This window comes from Poromitra crassiceps, assembly GCF_964638095.1.
Source record: "Poromitra crassiceps genome assembly, chromosome: 3".
Taxonomy (NCBI): Eukaryota; Metazoa; Chordata; class Actinopteri; order Beryciformes; family Melamphaidae; genus Poromitra; species Poromitra crassiceps.
In genome coordinates, this window is record NC_139625.1 from 77,166,079 (window position 1) to 77,185,732 (window position 19,654).

At 44.5% G+C, this 19,654-nt stretch overlaps 1 protein-coding gene across 1 annotated transcript in view; it reads right to left on the bottom strand.

Moving 5' to 3' along the window:
* The window catches only part of zeb2b (zinc finger E-box binding homeobox 2b), a gene marked incomplete at its 5' end in the record, with an annotated part of 42,814 nt that overhangs the window by 18,072 nt on the left and 5,088 nt on the right, over nt 1-19,654 (bottom strand). Inside the window, 2 exon segments of the mRNA XM_083633163.1 lie at nt 2,418-2,606; nt 6,943-7,011. Of these exon segments, the coding sequence (XP_083489289.1) occupies nt 2,418-2,606; nt 6,943-7,011 (258 nt within the window).

Here is a 19,654-nt window from a genome sequence, read left to right on the forward strand (position 1 = left end):
GGGGGGGGGCAAGGGAGGGGGGAGGGGGGCAAGAGAGGGGGGTAGAAACGGGAAAGCGGGCCAAAAGGTCAGCGCATCACCGGCAGCGGGATGGGCCCACTGCCCAGACTGCTATGGGAGCTATCTGTGCAATCTGCTCCACATGAGAACCACCGTGTCAGGCTGGCATCCGCTGAACACCCCCCCCCCCCCACACACACACACACACACACACACACACACACACACACACACACACACACACAAACACACACACACACACACACACACACAAACACACACACACACACGCACACACACGTGCGCGCACACAATCTCACGTGCACACACCCCCACTGCCCACTCACACTCACACTGCAAAAACCAAAAACAGACACAAAAACTGCCGCCCAATCATCTTTCAACCATTTTTAAAGACTTTCTTTTCCCCTCAGGAGAATGTCACTTGTTTCAGGACATTTACTTGGTATATAAGAATTGTCTTGGATAAAGTTTATTGTAGGGCTGCAACTAATGATTATTTTCATTATTGGTTAATCTGTTGATTATTTTCTATAAAATGTCACAAAATGGTGAAAATTGTTGATCACTTTTTTCTCCCAAGTCCAAGATAATGTCCTCAAAATGTGTCTTCTTTTGTCCTGGTCAACAGTCCACAACCCAAAGATAATCAGTTTACTGTCATAAAAGACTAAATAAACAAAAAAATATTCACATTTAAGAAGCTGGAACAAGATTATTTTTTAAGTTTTGTTTTTCTTCTTAGGAATTTCTCCAAAAGATTGACTATGAACAAAAGTTTTCTGTTGATCGACTAATTGATCAATCGACTAATAATTGCAGCTCTACTCTTCTCTCCAGACTTATCCATCTTATTTTACGATTATTATTTATTATTATTATTATTGTTTATTGTTATTATTATTATTATTATTATTATTATTATTATTATTATTATTATTATTATTATTATTATTATTATTATTATTATTATTATTATTATTTTAACAAAACCATCTCACTACACTATAATAAGGCGGCGGGGGGGGGCGACACACAATTGCTCAACAGTTGAGCGCAGTTTAGCAGGGCGGGTGCACGGAGCGTGTGTGGCACGCGAGAAAGGAGTGTGCGCAAAGTGCGCAATATTTCTTTCTAGTTCTTTATAATGTCAACAGTTTTTCCAGGAGAATGTAAATTGTTTAAGGACATTTTCTTGGTCAAAGTGAAATTGTCTTGGAGAAAGTTTCTTGTTTTCAGATTGTCTTCATAGTTTTATGATGATTTCTTGTAAGGCACTGAAACCAGCAGAGAGAGAATTTGACTGAAAATATCATGAAATAAACTGATCTCGAGACAAGAGGAAATCACTGGGGCATCTTGTCGTTTGTTGCAGTGACAACAAACAGTCATACTGTATGATGCGTTCACAGACAGAAACGTGTGGACAGACACTTGCTCACCCTATTCACACTCTTCCCAAATCATCTTAATTGCTTGTATGCCCCTCCCCTCTCTCCTATTAAATAGCATTCCCACCGACAGGTTCGTTATGAATCACCCCCCCCCCCCCCTCTCTTTCCCTTTCTTTCTCTCTCTCTGTCTCTCTGTCTCTCTCTCTCTCCTCTCGGAGGTGAATGATCTGATTTCAGGGTCTGCCCAGCTGCTGCTAAGGACTGGAGGTAAACACAGAGGCATCCGGCCCCACAGCTGCCCCGCCATGTCAGCACAGGCCACACCCCCTTTTCTTCCCCTCTGTCTTAACCTTTATTCACACAGGCCACGCCCCCTTTTCTGCCCCTCTGCCTTAACCTTTATCACACAGGGAACTTAGGGAAGGTTAGCTCCTGTTTGGGGGGTATTTGACAGACAATGACGTGCAGGAGGAGGCCGAGATTAGCGTCAAGATTTTCACAATAAAATGCTATGTCAAGGCGTGAGATTTTCACATTAAAATGCTATGGCAAGGTGAATAATTCACATTAAAACGCGTTTGGAAACTGTTTTGAATTGATGTCCAAAAGTTTTTTTAAATGGGCAGTTCATCCCAAAATCAAAAATACATATTTTACTCTTACCTGTAGTGGTATTTATCCATCTAGATGGTTTTGGTGTGAGTTGTAGAGTTGTGGATATATGGCATCAAGATGTCTGCCTTCCCTCTAATACAATGGAACTGGGGTTCAAAGTGCCTTATCCAGTTCCATTGTATTAGAGAGAAGACACACATCTCTGCGGCCAATGTCTCCAAAACTCAGCAACTCACTATTTCATATTTTTCGTCAAATTCTCTCACTGCACTGGTAGATATTAATAACACAGGTTTCAATAAATGTCAGTAAACCTTAATGAAATACGTTTGATAGGTCTGGAAACAAGTTAAAATCACCACAATTTTGACAGTGTACGCTCCATACCGTTCTCCTCGGGGCCAGTGGCCTCGGGCGTGCCCAGGCGCGAGAGCTCCTCAGGGGCCTCGGGGTAGATGATGGCGGTGTCTCCGCGCTGGAGGTACTCTGCAATGCTCACCACATGGCTCTCACTGTCCTCCAGCTTACGCTTAGAGAAGAAGTCCTCAAACTCCGAGGGGCAGTCGACATCCTTGACTGGAGAGAGAGGGATGGAGAGAGAGAGAGAGAGAGAGAGAGAGAGAGAGATAGTGAGAGGAGAGTTAGGAATAAATCATATTGGTTTCTTCCCCACATACAGTAAATGTTTTACAGGAGAATATTGGTGGAAATGCGATGAGGTCCGCCACCCGAAAACATTACAGTAGCACTTTGGGGGAGAAGAATACGTCTAAATTACGGGAGTTGGCTTGTCACGCCGCAGCGGCTAAAATAAGAATCATAACTTAATCCAGTGGTTCCCAAAGCTTTTTTCTCCCTCTCTCTGGGGACGTACTTTTTAAAAATGACAAACCCTCGCAACCCAATTCACAACAGGCCTTTTCAATAAATCGTGAGAAGTGTGAATTTGTGTGACCGTTTTTACTGCATCATCTTAAATTATCTTGAAGAGGTAAACCAGCCATTATGAAGTGGTATACGTTTGCTAAATCACATACAACTTTGTTTTATGCACGTTATTGAAAACATATACACGTCAAATACGTTATGAATGAGACAAAATAAATGCATTTAGGCTGATCTCATTTTTTGTTTCCTTTCATCGTTATAAATGAGACAAAAGTGCATGAAGGCGGAGTTAGCAGGCACATCGCCCCTCCCTCTCATTAAGAAAAGAAACAGAATGTACGCTAGCTATTCATGTTACATTCAATGTTGAATGAAATGCTGCACATTTATTTGGCGATCCAAATAAAATCTCCTGTGACCCACCCGTGGTTCACGACCCATCTTTGGGAATGACCGTGACCATTAGCAAAGTGGAAACGCGATGCGGGGAGAGGCAAACACGCCACCATCGGCGGCGAACGAAAGCCGCTAAACGGCCGCACGTTAATAGACTCTGGCGACCTCATTTACTCATCACAAGAAATCTGATTGTGAGTTTAGGGATTGTACAGTGCATGTCAATTTATATACAGTATAGACACGCACACACGTACGCACGCGCACGCACGCGCATGCTCACACACGCGCACGCACACACGCACACACACACACGCGCACACACACACACACACACACACACACACACACACACACACACACACACACACACACACACACACACCGCACCCACTTAATCAGCAACAGAGCAGCCACGTTTCTTTGTATCGACTTTCACATATAAGGTCAATCAAGAGACTGTGGTTTTTGTTGATTCTGTGTTGAAGAGATTACCAGGGCCAAACCACAACACAGTGCAGAAAAAAACACCAAGAGAAAAATAGAATAAGGAGAAAAAAGCGCGTTGGCATCATGGCGGAGGGAGCAGCATGTATCTTAAGCCAGCCAAAGTGCTGAGGCCACACAATGCCTTTTCTCCACTTATTTGCTGGTCCCTTCTCTTCAGGGAAGCTCCTCTAAGCTGCTGTGTGGAGATAGCTGCCTGCAGGAACAAACCGGGGCTCAAACTAAATCTGCAACCTTCGTTAGTCAAGGGGACGACGCACTTTCATCGCACGTGGCGTGGATGCACACGCCCACACACACACGCACGTGCACTGCACACACGCCCACACGCACACACACACGCAGTGCTCACAACCTGAAGAGACTCCGGAAGTACTTGTTTTTTGGTGTTTCTTTGCCACAATTGCATCGCGGCTGTCAAACTTGCTTTAAATCTAAAATGGTTCATGGATTACATTCTAATCACAAATCAGAATGAGGAGGTCCCCGGTATATTTTCTATCTTGGCTGAAAAACATTTGAGAACCTCTGGTTTAGAGCACACACCAACTCCAGGTGAGGTTTAAAGAGCCATGTGTCGGGCCGTGATGACTTTGCACTGTCAAAGGTCAAGGTAGAGAAGATATCTGGTTGACTTTGTGCTGTCAAAGGTCAAGGTAGAGGAGATATTCGGTGGTCAAAAATGGCACCGAAATGTCATCTGTGCCAATGGATCTTTCGGCAGATTTCACCGTGATCGCCTCACTGAATAAAATAAAAAAATGTTTTTATTTGTTTTATTTTTAACCCAAGTGAAATGTTATGTGGTCTCTCCTGATTCTAAATATATCGCTGAATCGCTTGGTTTGACCAAGTACAACTATTTTTATAAGCATTTTTTGGAATGTAGATGAAAAAATGAATGGCGGATGAAATCCATAGGTCTGTATGCTGAACGCGGAAGTAGGTGTGACTGGCTCTCTATTGTTTTTTTTACTTTTTTATTTTTTGCAAACCATCCCCCCTGCCCCCTGTTAAAATTGCCCCCGGTCTCCCCTACTATTTACTTTTCATTTCTGTTGCGTATAATGTCCCTTAAAGTAGAATTTCAGCTCATTCCCCAGATGCTTCCGTAAGTGGCCTTTGCATTGAGATCAGAAACGATGAAAGGAAGATGTGTCTTTAAGGAGGCGCGGTCGTCTTTCACAGGAAATCACCTGGCTCACAGCGAGACGTGATCACACTGCTCAGCACCTTCAACTAAATCACATGGGATTTTCTACAGATGGCGTTGTAAGAATAAATAAAAAAATAAAAAAATAAAAAAGTAGAAATGGAAAACATTTGCTTTCCCTCAACACACGCCCATACACTAGTCAAAAGTTTGGACATGCCACACCACATTTTTCTTTATTTTTGCCATTTCCCACATTTTAGGATGACAGTAAAGGCATCAACACTATGACATAACACAAATGGAATTATGCAGCGACCAAAAAAGTGTGAAACAATCCAAACTATCTCATATTTGACATGATTTGCCTTGATGCAAAGGCTTTGGAAAGAAACATGCATACAATAGGATCAACCTCCCTGAAGACAGTGGTTCTCAAAGTGGGGTCTGGGGACCCGCCAGGGGTCCTTAAGGGGGTTCCAGGGGGTCCCCACCAAAAGAAGGGTGATTTATTTTCACTTAAATATTGTTTATTGAACTAAAAATAAAAAATAAAGGAAATACATAAATATCTAAATGTCTATGGAAAAATGTATGTGGAATGAAAGCCCTTAGGTCCCATGCCGAACCCAGAAGAGGGCGTGACTTTGGCACTCTTTTGAAGCACACAGCGTGAGAGAGAGCGAGAGAGAGAGAGAGAGAGACAGAGAGAGAGAGAGAGAGAGAGAGAGAGACTAGCAGAATGTAATGGTAATTAAAGTTGAAGGTTTAAAGCTGGGCTGGCGTTCTGTGGGGTGCGTTTGGTTTTAGCCACGGCAGCATCCGGGGCCAAGTGTCACGGTGGCCAAGATGATATCATGGAAGGGAGAGGTCTAATGCCTGTGTGTGTGTGTGTGTGTGTGTGTGTGTGTGTGTGTGTGTGTGTGTGTGTGTGTGTGTGTGTGTGTGTGCGTGCGCGCGCGCGTGCGTGCGTGCGTGCGTGTGTGTGTGTGTGTGTGCCTGCATGTGTGCAAATCCGCTTTGTGGGCTTAATAAAACAGGGCAGGTTATGATGGGAGAGCAACACACACACCAGCTAAGAAACCAGAAACCGCCAAACTCGTAATCCATGTTTGTTATGTTCCCTTTATTCTAAAGCGTGGTTATTATTATTATTATTGTTATTATTATTATTATTATTATTGAGTACTAAAATCCTAATCTTCTTACAATAAGTGTGTGTGTGTGTGTGTGTGGGGGGGGGGGGGGGGGGGGGTAATCAGCCATGTTTGTTAATTTTACTTGTTTTCAATGCAAATCACCTTGTGATTTGTGAAATCACCAGCAAAGGCAGATGATTTTTGCCGTTTTTCTTATCAAGTCCCCCCCACACACAGTTTTTTCTCCCATTTTCTCCCCAATTGTACATTTGGCCAATTCCCTGCTGTCCTGGTCTTTGCTCCACCCCCTCTGCCGATCTGTTGAAAGTTGTAGACTAGCACAGCCGCTTCTTTTCACCTGACAGTGAGGGGTTTCACTGGCAGGACGTAGCACGTGGGAGGATCACGCTAGTCACCCCAGTTCCCCTCCCCCGGCCAATCAAAGGAGGTGCTACAGTAGTGCAGCGCCCAGGACTCCTACCCCACCGGCTTCCCACCCGCAGACACGGCCAATTGTGTCTGTATGAACGTCTGACCAAGCCGGAAGTACCACTGCCCAGGAATTGAACCTGGGTCTCCGCGGTGAATTGTAAAATTTTGGCATTATTTCATTTATTTCAGAAGTTAACGTAACTAGAGATGGTATAAGGAGATATTTCATCATAGCTTCCCTCTACATACAATAGAGATAGCCATGGAATTCTGGACAAAATTATAACTAAGAATAGAAATACTCTCAAATGCGGCACTGTGGCTCTAATGTGGATTAAATTAGGGGTCCTTTATATGAAAAGCATTGATGGTTTATGAGACAGAAATGTGGACTCACCTGTACAGTTTCCCAGCGACTGGAGAGAGGCGTCAGGCCCCAGGGTGTCCAAATCATCTTTCAATTCATCTGCACAGAAACAGAGGAGGAGAGGTGGGGGGAGGGGGGGGGAGGGGGGGGGGGGGAGGGGGGAGAGGTTGGGTTGAGTGCCATAACAAACCACACTGACAACAACAACAACAAGGCCTTTGAGCAGAAAGGCTATGGAGAAAGCAATAAAGGCGCCGCGTGTGTGCATCGCAGTGCACCGCCGCGTGTGTGCGGCGCTCTTAATGAATGCTATCGTCCACGCCAGACACTGACTTATTTACCTTTAACATGACAACAAGCGGCGGGGGAGGGGGGGCGGGGCGGGGGGGAGGGGGGGCGGGGGAAGCTTCAGTCGCCAAACAGAGGCGATTAAATACGACACCTGAGCAATCACAGAGCTCCAGCCAACACAGAGGCAGCTTATTACTAACCGGCTGTGACGCCCGCTGCAGTCCTCCGCATGCATGAGCACGCCTGTTTTAACATCATGTCACTTGGTGCTTTGACGCTTTCATCCAGAGGCTCGCACCACCACAGCGCAGCACAGCACCCGCCCCGGGGTTATTCCCCACGGGAGGCGCAGTGTTAGCTGGCCCCAGCCACAGAGCCACACAAAGAACAGGAGCCCCACCATGCAGATGGACCCCCAGCACACAGATTAGAGCTGGAGTTTACAGGCATTCATTCCTCAGAGGCAGACATTGTCACTGGTTGAGTTTCGTCTCAACGGCAGACCCATGAGAGTTCTTACGCTGATACACAACTGTAGGGTTACTGCACGCTGCAGATCTCTCTCTGGGTCTGGGACACTTCTAGCTCCAAACCTGTGTTGGAAAACCCTGGCCAGTGATTGGTTCCCCCGAAATGCTGGGGTCACCAATCAGTAACGACTTTATCGATCAGGCACACCGCCCACCCAACCTGACTCTATTGACTTTTGAAAAGGAACCACTCTCTTTGGTCAGTCATTCAATTTTGACCCCTCGACCCACCCTCAAAACAGCAGCGCGGGCTGCCAAGTGGCACAGATTCTATGCTGTAGTAGCCTATGCAGAGTGCAGCGATTCAATGTCTGGTGAGAGACTAGGTTGAGTTCAACTTCAGTGAAGAAGCAACTTCTTTCTGGCTAAATTAACATTAGACTGAAGCTCAGTGAATGTAGCGCTCTGCTGGTGATTGAAAATATACATTCTAGCCGTTATCTACGCTAGTTAGATTTTCAGAACTTATCAGGTAGTTCAACTTCCTTGCGGACTTTTCTCAAAGCCCTCAATCTCCTTTTTGTTCGATCTCTGTAGCCTATGCCAGGAGACTTGTTTCATACAACTCCCGCCCGGGGACCAGCTAATTTAGCACAGAAGCATTAGCCAAAGTTAGCACAGCCGTTAGCTAGCTGTTTATGTTTTTGGAGTCACGAACACATACACTGGAGGTTTTAAAGCATGAGGAGAGTTTTGATATGGTTATGCCAGCTCAGGGAATATGAAGTGCTTTGAATGTGGGGATCACATGATGACGTTACGTTGCCCAGCTGAGCAGCTCGGAGTCCGGCCCGTTAGTTGACAAGGCCGGCTGGCCCCGGTTCCTCAGATCTCCAGCAATGAAAATCAGATTTTCATACACACGTTATTTTGATAAACTGACCTCATAGTGGGAATCTACATGGTTACATTTGTCCACTCAAAAAATATTAATTTAAAGTGCCACATTTACAGAGCTAGAACCAAAAATAAAGAACTTTGTTGTTATGTTGTTATGTTGTTTATGAAGAAGCTTAGCCCCTCAAGGTGAAAATTCACTTCGCAGGTTGTATAACGTAAATTCCGCACTATAAGCCGCACCGGAGTATAAGCCGCAGCAGCAAAATTGCCTGTTTGTTACATATATAAGCCGCACCGGACTATAAGCCGCAGGTGTTTTAACACGTTGAGTGCCAGAGCCGAGATATCTCGTCTTACATAATCCAACGCTTGAGTGCCAGAGCCGAGATATCTCGTCTTACATAAACATTTTTTTTTTTGACGGTGGGACATCAATCAACCCCTTTTACATCTTCGAGATCACTATTGGAGCAAGAGAATGTGTATAATCTATTTTACCGACCACTAAGTGGCGACAGTGCTCTCCTGACTAGAGGAAGGCAAGCATTTTTTTAACTTGTCACGCCATTCTCACCTCAGCCATTCTCATGAAAATGGATGGGGGAAAACGCTTTCGTTTTCGCGCTGATTGCTGGCGATGCGGGATTGCAAATTTACATAATAGATTACAGGTGGAACACACTTTGAAACACGCAGCATAAATATGACCAGAATCGCAAAAGCTTCTCTCAACCAAAACTCCAAGAAGCGAGCGAGTCCATCCCGACTTCCTCAAACAGCGGCCGCGCAGCCACAGGCACAGGACAGCAGCAAAGCACTGAGACTGGTGACAAGCTTGTGACGGCCGCTGCAGCCAAGAAGAACGCCCACGGAGGGAGGAGTTGAAGCAACTCTCCCTCTCGCTCTCTCCCTCTCTCTCTCTCCTCTCAGAGAGAGAGAGAGAGAGAGAGAGAGAGAGGAGAGAGAGAGAGAGAGAGAGAGAGAGAGAGAGAGAGAGAGAGAGAGAGAGCGCACAGAGTGGGAGACAAGGGCACCCATAATCACAGGCACGTGAGGTGGTTCTAAAAATCCATTTATCTCCAAACTCTCTGAAAATCTCTGAAACCATGCTGTACTCAACGGCTAATATCTACATAACTACTAACTCTGCAAACTAACTCTTTTAGACAGAGAAAGCACACATTCTATTAGTTATTTTTAGATGATTGGTGTTCACGAATTCTTAACAGAAAATAATCCTCGGCTCTTGTAAAATGAGCCAGAATCCTAAAAAAAAAAACCTGGCACAACTTACCTACAGGATTGAAAAAATGGCTGGCACTCAATGTGTTAATGTTTTTTTTTTTTTTTTTTTTTTTTTTTAATTGTGTTTTAATGTTTAATTACCATATGTAAGGGTTCATGCACAGAGGGGATTGTCGGGAAAGAGATGGCTGTTTGAGGAAGCTCCCATTTATTAACATTTCAACAAAACAACATAACACAACACCACCTGTGTTTTTTTTTAGAGTGCACACAGTGTCCGCGGTGTGGTGAAAAGAGGGCAAGAGAGGAAATTAAAACAGAAGTGGATTTATAGTTAGAAAGAGTGCTAAAAAAGAGAGATTTTTTTTTTTTTTTTTTTTGGAAAAAATCCATAGATAAGCCGCACCGTTATATAAGCCGCAGGGCCAAAAAACGGGGAAAAAGCCGCGGCTTATAGTCCGAAATTTACGGTACTTGCGTTGTTTGCCTAAAAAAATGTAAATGCATTGAACGCACATTATTAGTAGTGTTGATGCATTACACATGGTCCAGCCATATACTAGGTGTTGAAGATGTCTTATAGAAGTGTATTAAAGCCATAACATACTTTGGCAAACGTCATTGCCAAAGGACTGAATTCTCAATGTACACATGATGTATGTTACAGAGCCCAAATATTCAGTGAAGTGCATGTACTCTTATACAGTAGGCAGAGAGAAGGGAGGAGAGAATCTGACTGAGCACACAGATTGCGTGCGTGTGTGTGTATCTGTTCCTGTGTCTTTTGGGTACCAAGGCCAATGACATGCAGAGTTTTCTGAAGGCCAGAGTAGAGGGGAGAATCTCCTCCTTTGATAAGCTATGTATGTGTCTCCATTATGATGTGCTGATAACTAATAACTATTTGTATAAGTTGGCACCATGTCTGTGAGCGCGTGTCAGAATGCATTGACCTTCTCAATGCCACGACAGATTATGCTGTCTGTCTGTAGTGTCTGTCTATATGACATAACTATAACTCATACCAATTCATTATGTGTATGTCATTATTGCTTTATTGAATATGAAATGAAATTTGATCTATGTCACTAGGTTTTGACCCTGTCTTGTTTGTTTACATTTTTAGTTCTTTCTTTGGCAGTTTGTCACCTTGCGCTTGAATTTTTTTTTTTTGCCTCCGCCCATTCTGGTTGACCTCAACCAATCAGAATCTTTCTTCCTACAGAGCAGCTCTGCCTTGGAGAAATTTAAATCTCCAGGCCGCCCCTCGCCTCACGCTGCAGTGCTGCACCCAGCAGCATGCATGCTCTCTCAGGACCGTTTTATACAGAATAGCTTCTTACTGCCAATCAGGATAATGGCGTGCGCTCTGTGCACACAGTGTCCTGGCACAGGTGAGGCGGCTGTAAATAACCCTTGGATTGACTGACTGACGGCTCGTAAACAGAGGGGACAGAGAGACGACTTCTGACATTGGGCAAACTCGGCTCTCGACAGGAGACGCCGGGCGGACAATTCACTTAGGGAGTCCTGGTACCTCCTTCCTGCCTGTGTGTCGAAATCAAATCAAGGTGCTTCCCAGAACACGGGAGCATTGTATTAAAGAGAGAGAAAAAAGATGACAAGAAACCTGCATTGTGTGCTGATCACCCGCATCTGTTCTTGCTCTGGACCTCACAAGTGTTGCATTGTCAAGAAGGCCTTTTTTCATGTTCGTTTCTTTCTGTCCCGATCCACAGCAGGATGTGATGTAACTCTCCCTTGGCTATTGGAGCAGGATGAGATGAGCGCCTACGTAGAAACCTGGCTTAGATGTTGCAGGAGGAGCGGGTGGGTGTATTGTTGCTAATAATGTTATCCTGCTTACGTTACAATACAAGCAAAAGCCACGGCATCAAAATAGAAATGATTAGATATTTTTCCGTGTGTAAAACAATGATCTTTTCTTTTCCTTTCTTTTCTTTTCTTTTCCTTTTCTTTTCTTTTCTTTTCTTTTCTTTTCTTTTCTTTTCTTTTCTTTTCTTTTCTTTTCTTTTCTTTTCTTTTCTTTTCTTTTCTTTTCTTTTGCTGGAGTTTCTCCTGTTTTCTCTCCATACTTGGCCAATTCCCCCTGCTGTCCCTTTCATTGCTCCAGCCCCTCTGCTGATCTGGGGAGAGCTGACTGGCACATGCTTCGTCCAATATTTATACTTCTTTTCACCTGACAGCAAGGGCTTTCACTGGCAGGACGTAGTGCGTGGCGGGGGAGGGGGGGGGGGGGGGTCACGCTATTCCCCCCACTTCCCCTCCCCCCCAAACAGGCATCCCAAATGACCAGAGGAGGTGCTAGTGCAGCGACCAGGAGTCATACCCACCGGCTTCCCACCTGCAAACATGGCCAATTGTGTCTGGAACGTCTGACCAAGCCGGAGGTACGGCTGTTGGGAATTGGTCCCGGGTCTGGTACTGTAGTAGCCGAGTGCTTTTACCTCTACACTCTGCCCTAAAACTAGACTAGGTTGAGTGCCTATGTAGAAACCTGGCTTCCATGTTGCAGGAGAAGCGGGTGGGGGTATTGTTGATAATAACGTTATGATGCCTACATTACTTACATTACAGGAGCGATGGGGACTTGGACTTGCCACTGCGACTCGAGTCGCACTTAAGTCGCACACACAGTGACTTGAGACTTGACTTGAGTCTCGTCCTCAAAAGACTTGAGACTTGACTTGGACTCGGGATTTGGGGCTTGTGAACAATCTTTGTGTGTGTGTGTGTGTGTAGGTGTGTGTGTGTGTGTGTGTAGGTGTGTGTGTGTGTGTGTGTGTGTGTGTGTGTGTGTGTGTAAGAAAGGGTCTACTAGTAATAATGTCAACTAATCAATGTTGATACTGTATGCTAAGCGTAAGGATAATACAGTACATGCTTTGAATTCCTTGGTTTTAGCAGTGTTCTAGGCAGACCGGATGGTATGCAGCAGATGAAAGAACACTCATCCATAAGAGACTTGAGACTTGACTTGGACTTGTGACCAAAGACTTGCGGCTTGACTTGGACTCTAGCTCAGACTTTAGACTTGGATTTGCAAAAAATGACTTGTGAGCGCCTCTGCCTTACACACAAAATCCAGGACATGAAAAGAGAAACGATTGGATTCGTTTCCCCGTGTGTAAAACAATGGTCTTAATAGTTACAGATGCTCGCGAAGGCGAAGGCTCCACAAATCAGGCTCTGCTTGGAAATTAAAGATATGGGCTTCTGCGGTGAAAATGATAAATACCGCTGTCAATGGCTTCAGAGAATAATGACAGACTCTTGTCCTAGTTTAACTTTCCTCTCGCTTGGAGTTTCTCTCTTCTCCTCCTTTTTCTCATGTCGGAACACTCTTGCATCGCTGCCAAATAGCATCCAAACCACAGGCGCGGTATGAGAAAATAAATGGGCTTTAAGGGACATAAATTAAGTTACGACGAAACAAAACAAGATAAAAACCAAAGGCCGCACCGCAGATTAAAATATACCCACACGTATCAGATATCAAGCATATGTACCAAAACTCCCTCACATGCCTGTGTCCTCGCAGGCAGGCATGGTGTTTGCTTTGGTAATTACATTTGGCTGCATACTTTTGGCCTGACTCAAGGGGATGACCAGTGGGATTTAGGCTCTCCACTCCCCTATTTACCTTGGAAACGTCTTGTTATCTGTGGTCAAAGCCAGGGAGAGACGGCTGCTTCCAGTAGGAGGTAGGCTAAGACCGCTTACATACACGTGGACAGAGTGGGATTGTAGGCCTGCTTGTAAGTAGGGGAGTTGAATGAGGGAAATCGAGGCACTAACAGCAGCAGAGTTACAGGTTTGAGCCCCTGCGTCGTTTAACGGATACAGCATCAAAATCACATGTGATGATGATGATGCATGGACCAGCTAATGACATTTTGAGTCACCTTTACATTTGAAATGGTCTCTTTCCACATGTGGGATTCATGTTCAACAAATACTGGCAGAATGTGGAAACATCTCCAGAAGGAAAAGAAAAAGCACCAGAATTTATTTTTTTTACCTTTGAGGTGAAAAAGTTTTGCATGGCGTCGTGACGAGTACCTACACTGTAAAAACCCCCAAAAACAAACAAACAAACAAACAAAACATGCCACCTATTCTGGCCTGTTAATGTGATTTTTTTTCTTAAATGTCAAGTCAGTTAACAGTCAGTTAAAAGTCAAGTCTTGCAAGGGGAAAATGTGAACAATGTACACAATAAAAAGACTATTATGAAATTCAATTTTCACATTTGAGGTCAAATCTGTTGTGTGGAATAGGCTACAATGTGAAAAGAAACAAAATGTCTGTGTGCTTTAATATGCAACTTTGTAGACTGCATGTCAATTTTAACATAATTCACATGGAACTTTGCTACAAATGCATGCACTCATTGGTGTGTTATGTCACTGATAAATCACTCCAGAGCCTGGAGGCGGTAGGTCTCAAGGGCAGTTTAGAGTACAGCGATTTATGATCGACCAACGAGCATTACACATTATGTCACATTATGTTCTATTATCGCTAGACGCTGATTTTGGAAGCTGTCACTCATAAAAAGTATAAATACTAGGCCGATAGCAGAACACATCGCAGAGGCACATTTTAATTTCATTTTCTCTCAAGACATGGAGGTAGAAAAACAAGAGCTAGCAATACTTTCTCGAGCCAGCGATGGGGTCAAAGTTCAATCCAAATGAAGTCTTGGCGATGGACGCAACCGTCATCGCAAGGATGCCATATCGCCCGTCGCTGGAAGTATAAACATTATATTGTTGCCACCAACGATGGAATATGATCATGGTCGCAACCATGAACACCTATCGCTGTACTATAAACTGCCCTTCACCCTCCTGGAAGGCCATGTTTCATCATTAGCACATGATTAAGACATGTTAGTTCACTGTTAATGAAGGTAAATACCCCTTAATGAATGTATCCTCATTGTAAAGTGCTAGAAAATCACATTGGACTGCATGTTGTACAGACAGTTGTGCTGTAGCAGTGGTTAGACAGGACTCTCCATCACATCAGAGGTGGAGGAGACACTGACTGGATGATATCTAATAAAAGGCCAATATCAGCGCGTTATGTTGTCGCACATTCCAAACAATTCCTCTTGGGGCACGGCACCAACTACAGGCACGGAGACATCAGCACGACTCCTACAGCCTCTTTGACAGACTTTGTAACTCAGCTCCATAACTTCATAAAATCTCACAGAAGCTCCGGAGAAGAGTTTCGAGAGGGGATAAGGACAAGGGCGAGGTGGGGGGGGGGGGAGCGAACAGCAGCTGATTTATTGTAAAACCTCTGCCAGTGATAATGATGATGTCATGCTTTCCAGCACAGCGCGTCCAGCCTCGCCGTGCACGCCCGCTGATGACGGAATGTCAAGGACAACGCCAGATACACGAAGACTTTGATTGTACCGCGAACGCACAGCCACTAACTCTCATATTCTTTCTTACATTTCTTTTTCTATTGATATAGAATAAGACTCATAATAATATATTAAGACTTTGGGTTCTATACCTACTGTATAAGGAAGGACAATTCCCTTGCAGTGGATCACAATATACAGTATGTGTCTAACAGGCAATGTACACCGCCTCCGGAACAGATGTGGTACGGCTCTGGCACGGCTGCAAACAGACCCACACTCATGTAATCTGTCAGACGTATGAGGGATACGACAAAAATAGAACAGATGCATAACTTTTCCTTACCGCGTGAGTCGATCCGGCAGTTTTACCGGATCCGCCATAACGCAGCCATAACGCATCCGATGTACATGGCCTGTAAGTTTCATACTCTTCATGCTTTTCTGCCCTTTCCAAACTGCTCAAGACCTCACATTGATTATATGTATTTTACGTTTCCTTCTATAGATTCTAGGCAGATTCCAGTTTCAACAAATGTGACTTTTCTTCAGGAGAATGTAACTCATATAACTCAGTCATATGAAAGTGACCTTTACTGAAACCAGCTGATCATTTGCCAGTGCAGTGAGAGAATTTGACTAAACATAAAAATAATGGGGGGGGGGGGGGGGGGATCATTGGACAGCTGGTCATTTTTTTGCAGTGAATCTGTGTCCCAATTTTCCATGTAAAAATGCGATATTGTTTTCATGATACTGAATTTGAACATATTGGCAAGTATTGAATATGATCTCATAAGACTAGATAATAAGACTAAGGATGATTCGACTGTGAATCACAATATATCAAACAAAAGCATGTCCACAAAATGTCTTTTTGTATTTCAGGACATGTTTCTCTTTACGTTTTCCATACTTTTTCTGCAATTTCCAAACTTTTCAAGACCTGGACTGGACTAAATTGACTTGACATTCCTTCTCAAGACCGGTGTCAAAAGCCTAGTACACATGAAGGGAGAGCAGACTGAGGGGGAGAGAGTGCGCGCATAGCTTATCTCAGACATAAGCTATGTGCTGAGGTATCACTGTAGACACCAAGGCACCGGGGAGGCTGAGAAACAGCACCCACAGATTGGGAAAGAGCCTCCCAAACGAAACGAAGGCTGTAATGAACTGACTTGCTGTCTGAAATATGGCAGCCTCTTTATCACACACAGAGAAGCTCACTGTATTATCTGGGAATTGCAACATAGTTGAATTACAGACATTATGGCACCGTGGGTCTTTATCAAATAAACAATTACCGTATGCAACGACAGCTTGTTTATCCTTTATCTTGATTTATTTACCAAAACCGCCTTTTCCCTATTCCCCCACCCCTAAAGAGCTGTATACCCAGTGTGAACTGTGAGTGCAACCCAATCGCCAGAATAAAATGTCGACATTGTACGTTTCTAGAATCCATGGAAATGTAAAATAGGACCTTTTTGGTCCTCCTCCAGCGCAGCCAGACACCGGTTGGTACTTCCTGGTTACTTCCTTCCTGGTTACTTGCCACATAACCGCCTCCCTTGCACCCGCCTCGGAGGAGCCACCGCTACTTCCTGGTTACCGTGAGCACCGCCTCGGCCTGGTAGCGAATTGCGGGAATCTCTCGGCTACTGAGACTACCGGCTGCGGGCCCGGTAACGTGTTGCGGGGGAGCCACGGCTCGAATCGCGGTTACATTTAGGCAAGTAAAACATCTTGGTTGGGTTTAGGCAACAAAAACAACTTGGTTGGGGGGAAGGTTCTGGTTTGGGTCGGGATTCCAACCAACTCTCTCATGACAAGAAAGTTGCAAGTCGGGAACACTTACAGGTCCATCACTCCCACCTCTTCTCCGAACTTAAACCTCACACTGTCATTGTGACGTGTGTAGGCAGGCCCTTTTCCCAGCAACAGTTTTGAGGTAGTAAAGCAGGAAGTAAAGCAGGTGTAACCAATAACATTAATGATGGCCCTAGAACTGGAAGACCTAAATGGAATGGAACCATCATTAACGGTGTTGGTTACACCTGCTTGTCTTCCTGCTTTACCACCTCAAAACGGTTGCTGTGAAAAGGGTCTATAATTTTACCCCACAACCCACAACCCACCCCACAACCCACCCCACAACCCACCCCACAACCCACCTCACAATCCACCCCAACCCAACCCACAACACACCTAACAAAAACCACCCCACAACCCACCCCAACCCACAACTCCCACCCCAAAACTCCCCACAGCCGACCCCAACCCACCCCACCCCACAACCCACCCTAATCCACCCCACAAGCCACCCCAACCCACCCCACAACCCACCCCACCCCACAAGCCACCCCAACCCACCCCACAAGCCAGCCCAACCCACCCCACAACCCTAATAAATGTGCAATTCTCCCCGTATTAAAATTTCAGACTGCTGAGCATTCCTCCGTTTTTCGGTACTGTGCACAGCCAGTTCATTAGCAGAAATGAATAGCGAGAGCCTGGCTCATTTAAATGGGCTGTCTTACATGAGTTCTCGCCATACTCTGTTTCTGTCACATGCTTCCAAGAATCATTGACTCTTATTATACATGTAAATGGCTATCATAAAAATAAAAATTTCATTTAAGATTGTTAATGACTTTTTTTGCAGCAGTCTGGCTTCCTTTAATGATTATACCCCTGCCCCCTAATTAAAAGTATTTATCTTTCAAGCATCTGTGACTCGGCCCCCCCGCTATCGGAGTCACTCCCGACAAAATGGAGACAAGTCAGTCAAGTCAGTCGTCTTGGGGTCGGTATCACCTGCATGGGATTAGCCTGCCAGGCAGGGGAGATGATGGAGGAATTACAGTGCATCTGTCACCGTCTGACATGCTAACACATTGTAAACAAGGACACACATGGCATCAACAGACAGGAATTGCATCCCGACTTATGTTAGTGTTCCAGGAGATGGTACTGTAACTGGTTTAATGACATTTACTTGGTAAAAAGTGAAATTGTTTTCAGATTTTCTTAATTGTTTTATGATGATTTTTTTGAAAGAAGTCATATTGGAATCTCACACTGCATGTTTATTATCTCCATCTTAACGAGTCGTTTAGTCTCATCTTCAGCCTCTCCATCTTAACGAGTCGTTTAGTCTCATCTTCAGCCTTCAAATATTATTTTTCTCAACTTGTTTCCAATGCAGCTTCACGTTTCCAGTTTTCTAGAAATGCGTGTCGGTCTCTTAGAGCTGCAACGATGAATCGATTCATCAATTAATCAATTAGTTGTCAACTATCAAATTATTTTCCCACTATTTTGTTAATCGATAAATCGGTCTGATTATTAAAAAAAATAGCCAAAATGAACGGATTCCATTTTCTGGTTTCTACTCCTCTATGACAGTAAAGGGAAATATCTTTGGCTTGTGGACAAAACAAGACATTTGAGGATGTCATGGGCTTTGGGAAACACGCATGGACATTTTTTGACATTTCATAGACCAAACGACTAATCGATTAATCGAGAAAATAATCGATAGATTAATCGACAATGAAAATAATCGATAGTCCTAAAATTGGCACTGGCAGATTTCTTCACTTATTATGACTCAATAATCAGCCAGACATGTTACAGTAAGGTGGATTTTTTTTGGAGTGTGCAGTTTGGATTGGCATCTTGAGGAAAGTCTGAATTCTTACTTTCTCTTTTTCCGTTTAGCCCCCCAGAGTTCAGACTGAGGCTTCTTTTTTGTACATCAACGTAAATATTCTTGTTGTTTGGCTCAGAGTAGGGCTTTCTCTAAGTCAGAACCAAATGTCTCTCTCTCTCTCTCTCTCTCTCTCTCTCTCTCTCTCTCTCTCTCTCTCTCTCTCTTTCTGGCGTCTGTCTGCTGAGGGTCGAGCGGGGCTTCGTCATCAGACTTCGCTCAGGCAGAATTTGCAAATACTTGGTGTGGTTTGTTTTAGCCCTGCTTGGATGCCAGGCGGGTGGGGTTTAGCGCGGAAGAAAAGAGTGTGGGTGGCATACAGTATCTGGAAGGCAGTGTAGTCACCGTGTGTGTGACTGAAGGCAGTGTAGTCACCGTGTGTGTGACTGAAGACAGTGTAGTCACCATGTGTGTGACTGAAGGCAGTGTAGTCACCGTGTGTATGACTGAAGACAGTGTAGTCACCGTGTGTGTGACTGAAGACAGTGTAGTCACCGTGTGTGTGACTGAAGGCAGTGTAGTCACCATGTGTGTGACTGAAGACAGTGTAGTCACCGTGTGTGTGACTGAAGGCAGTATAGTCACCGTGTGTGTGACTGAAGACAGTGTAGTCACCATGTGTGTGACTGAAGGCAGTATAGTCACCGTGTGTGTGTGACTGAAGGCAGTGTAGTCACCGTGTGTGTGACTGAAGGCAATGTAGTCACCGTGTGTGTGACT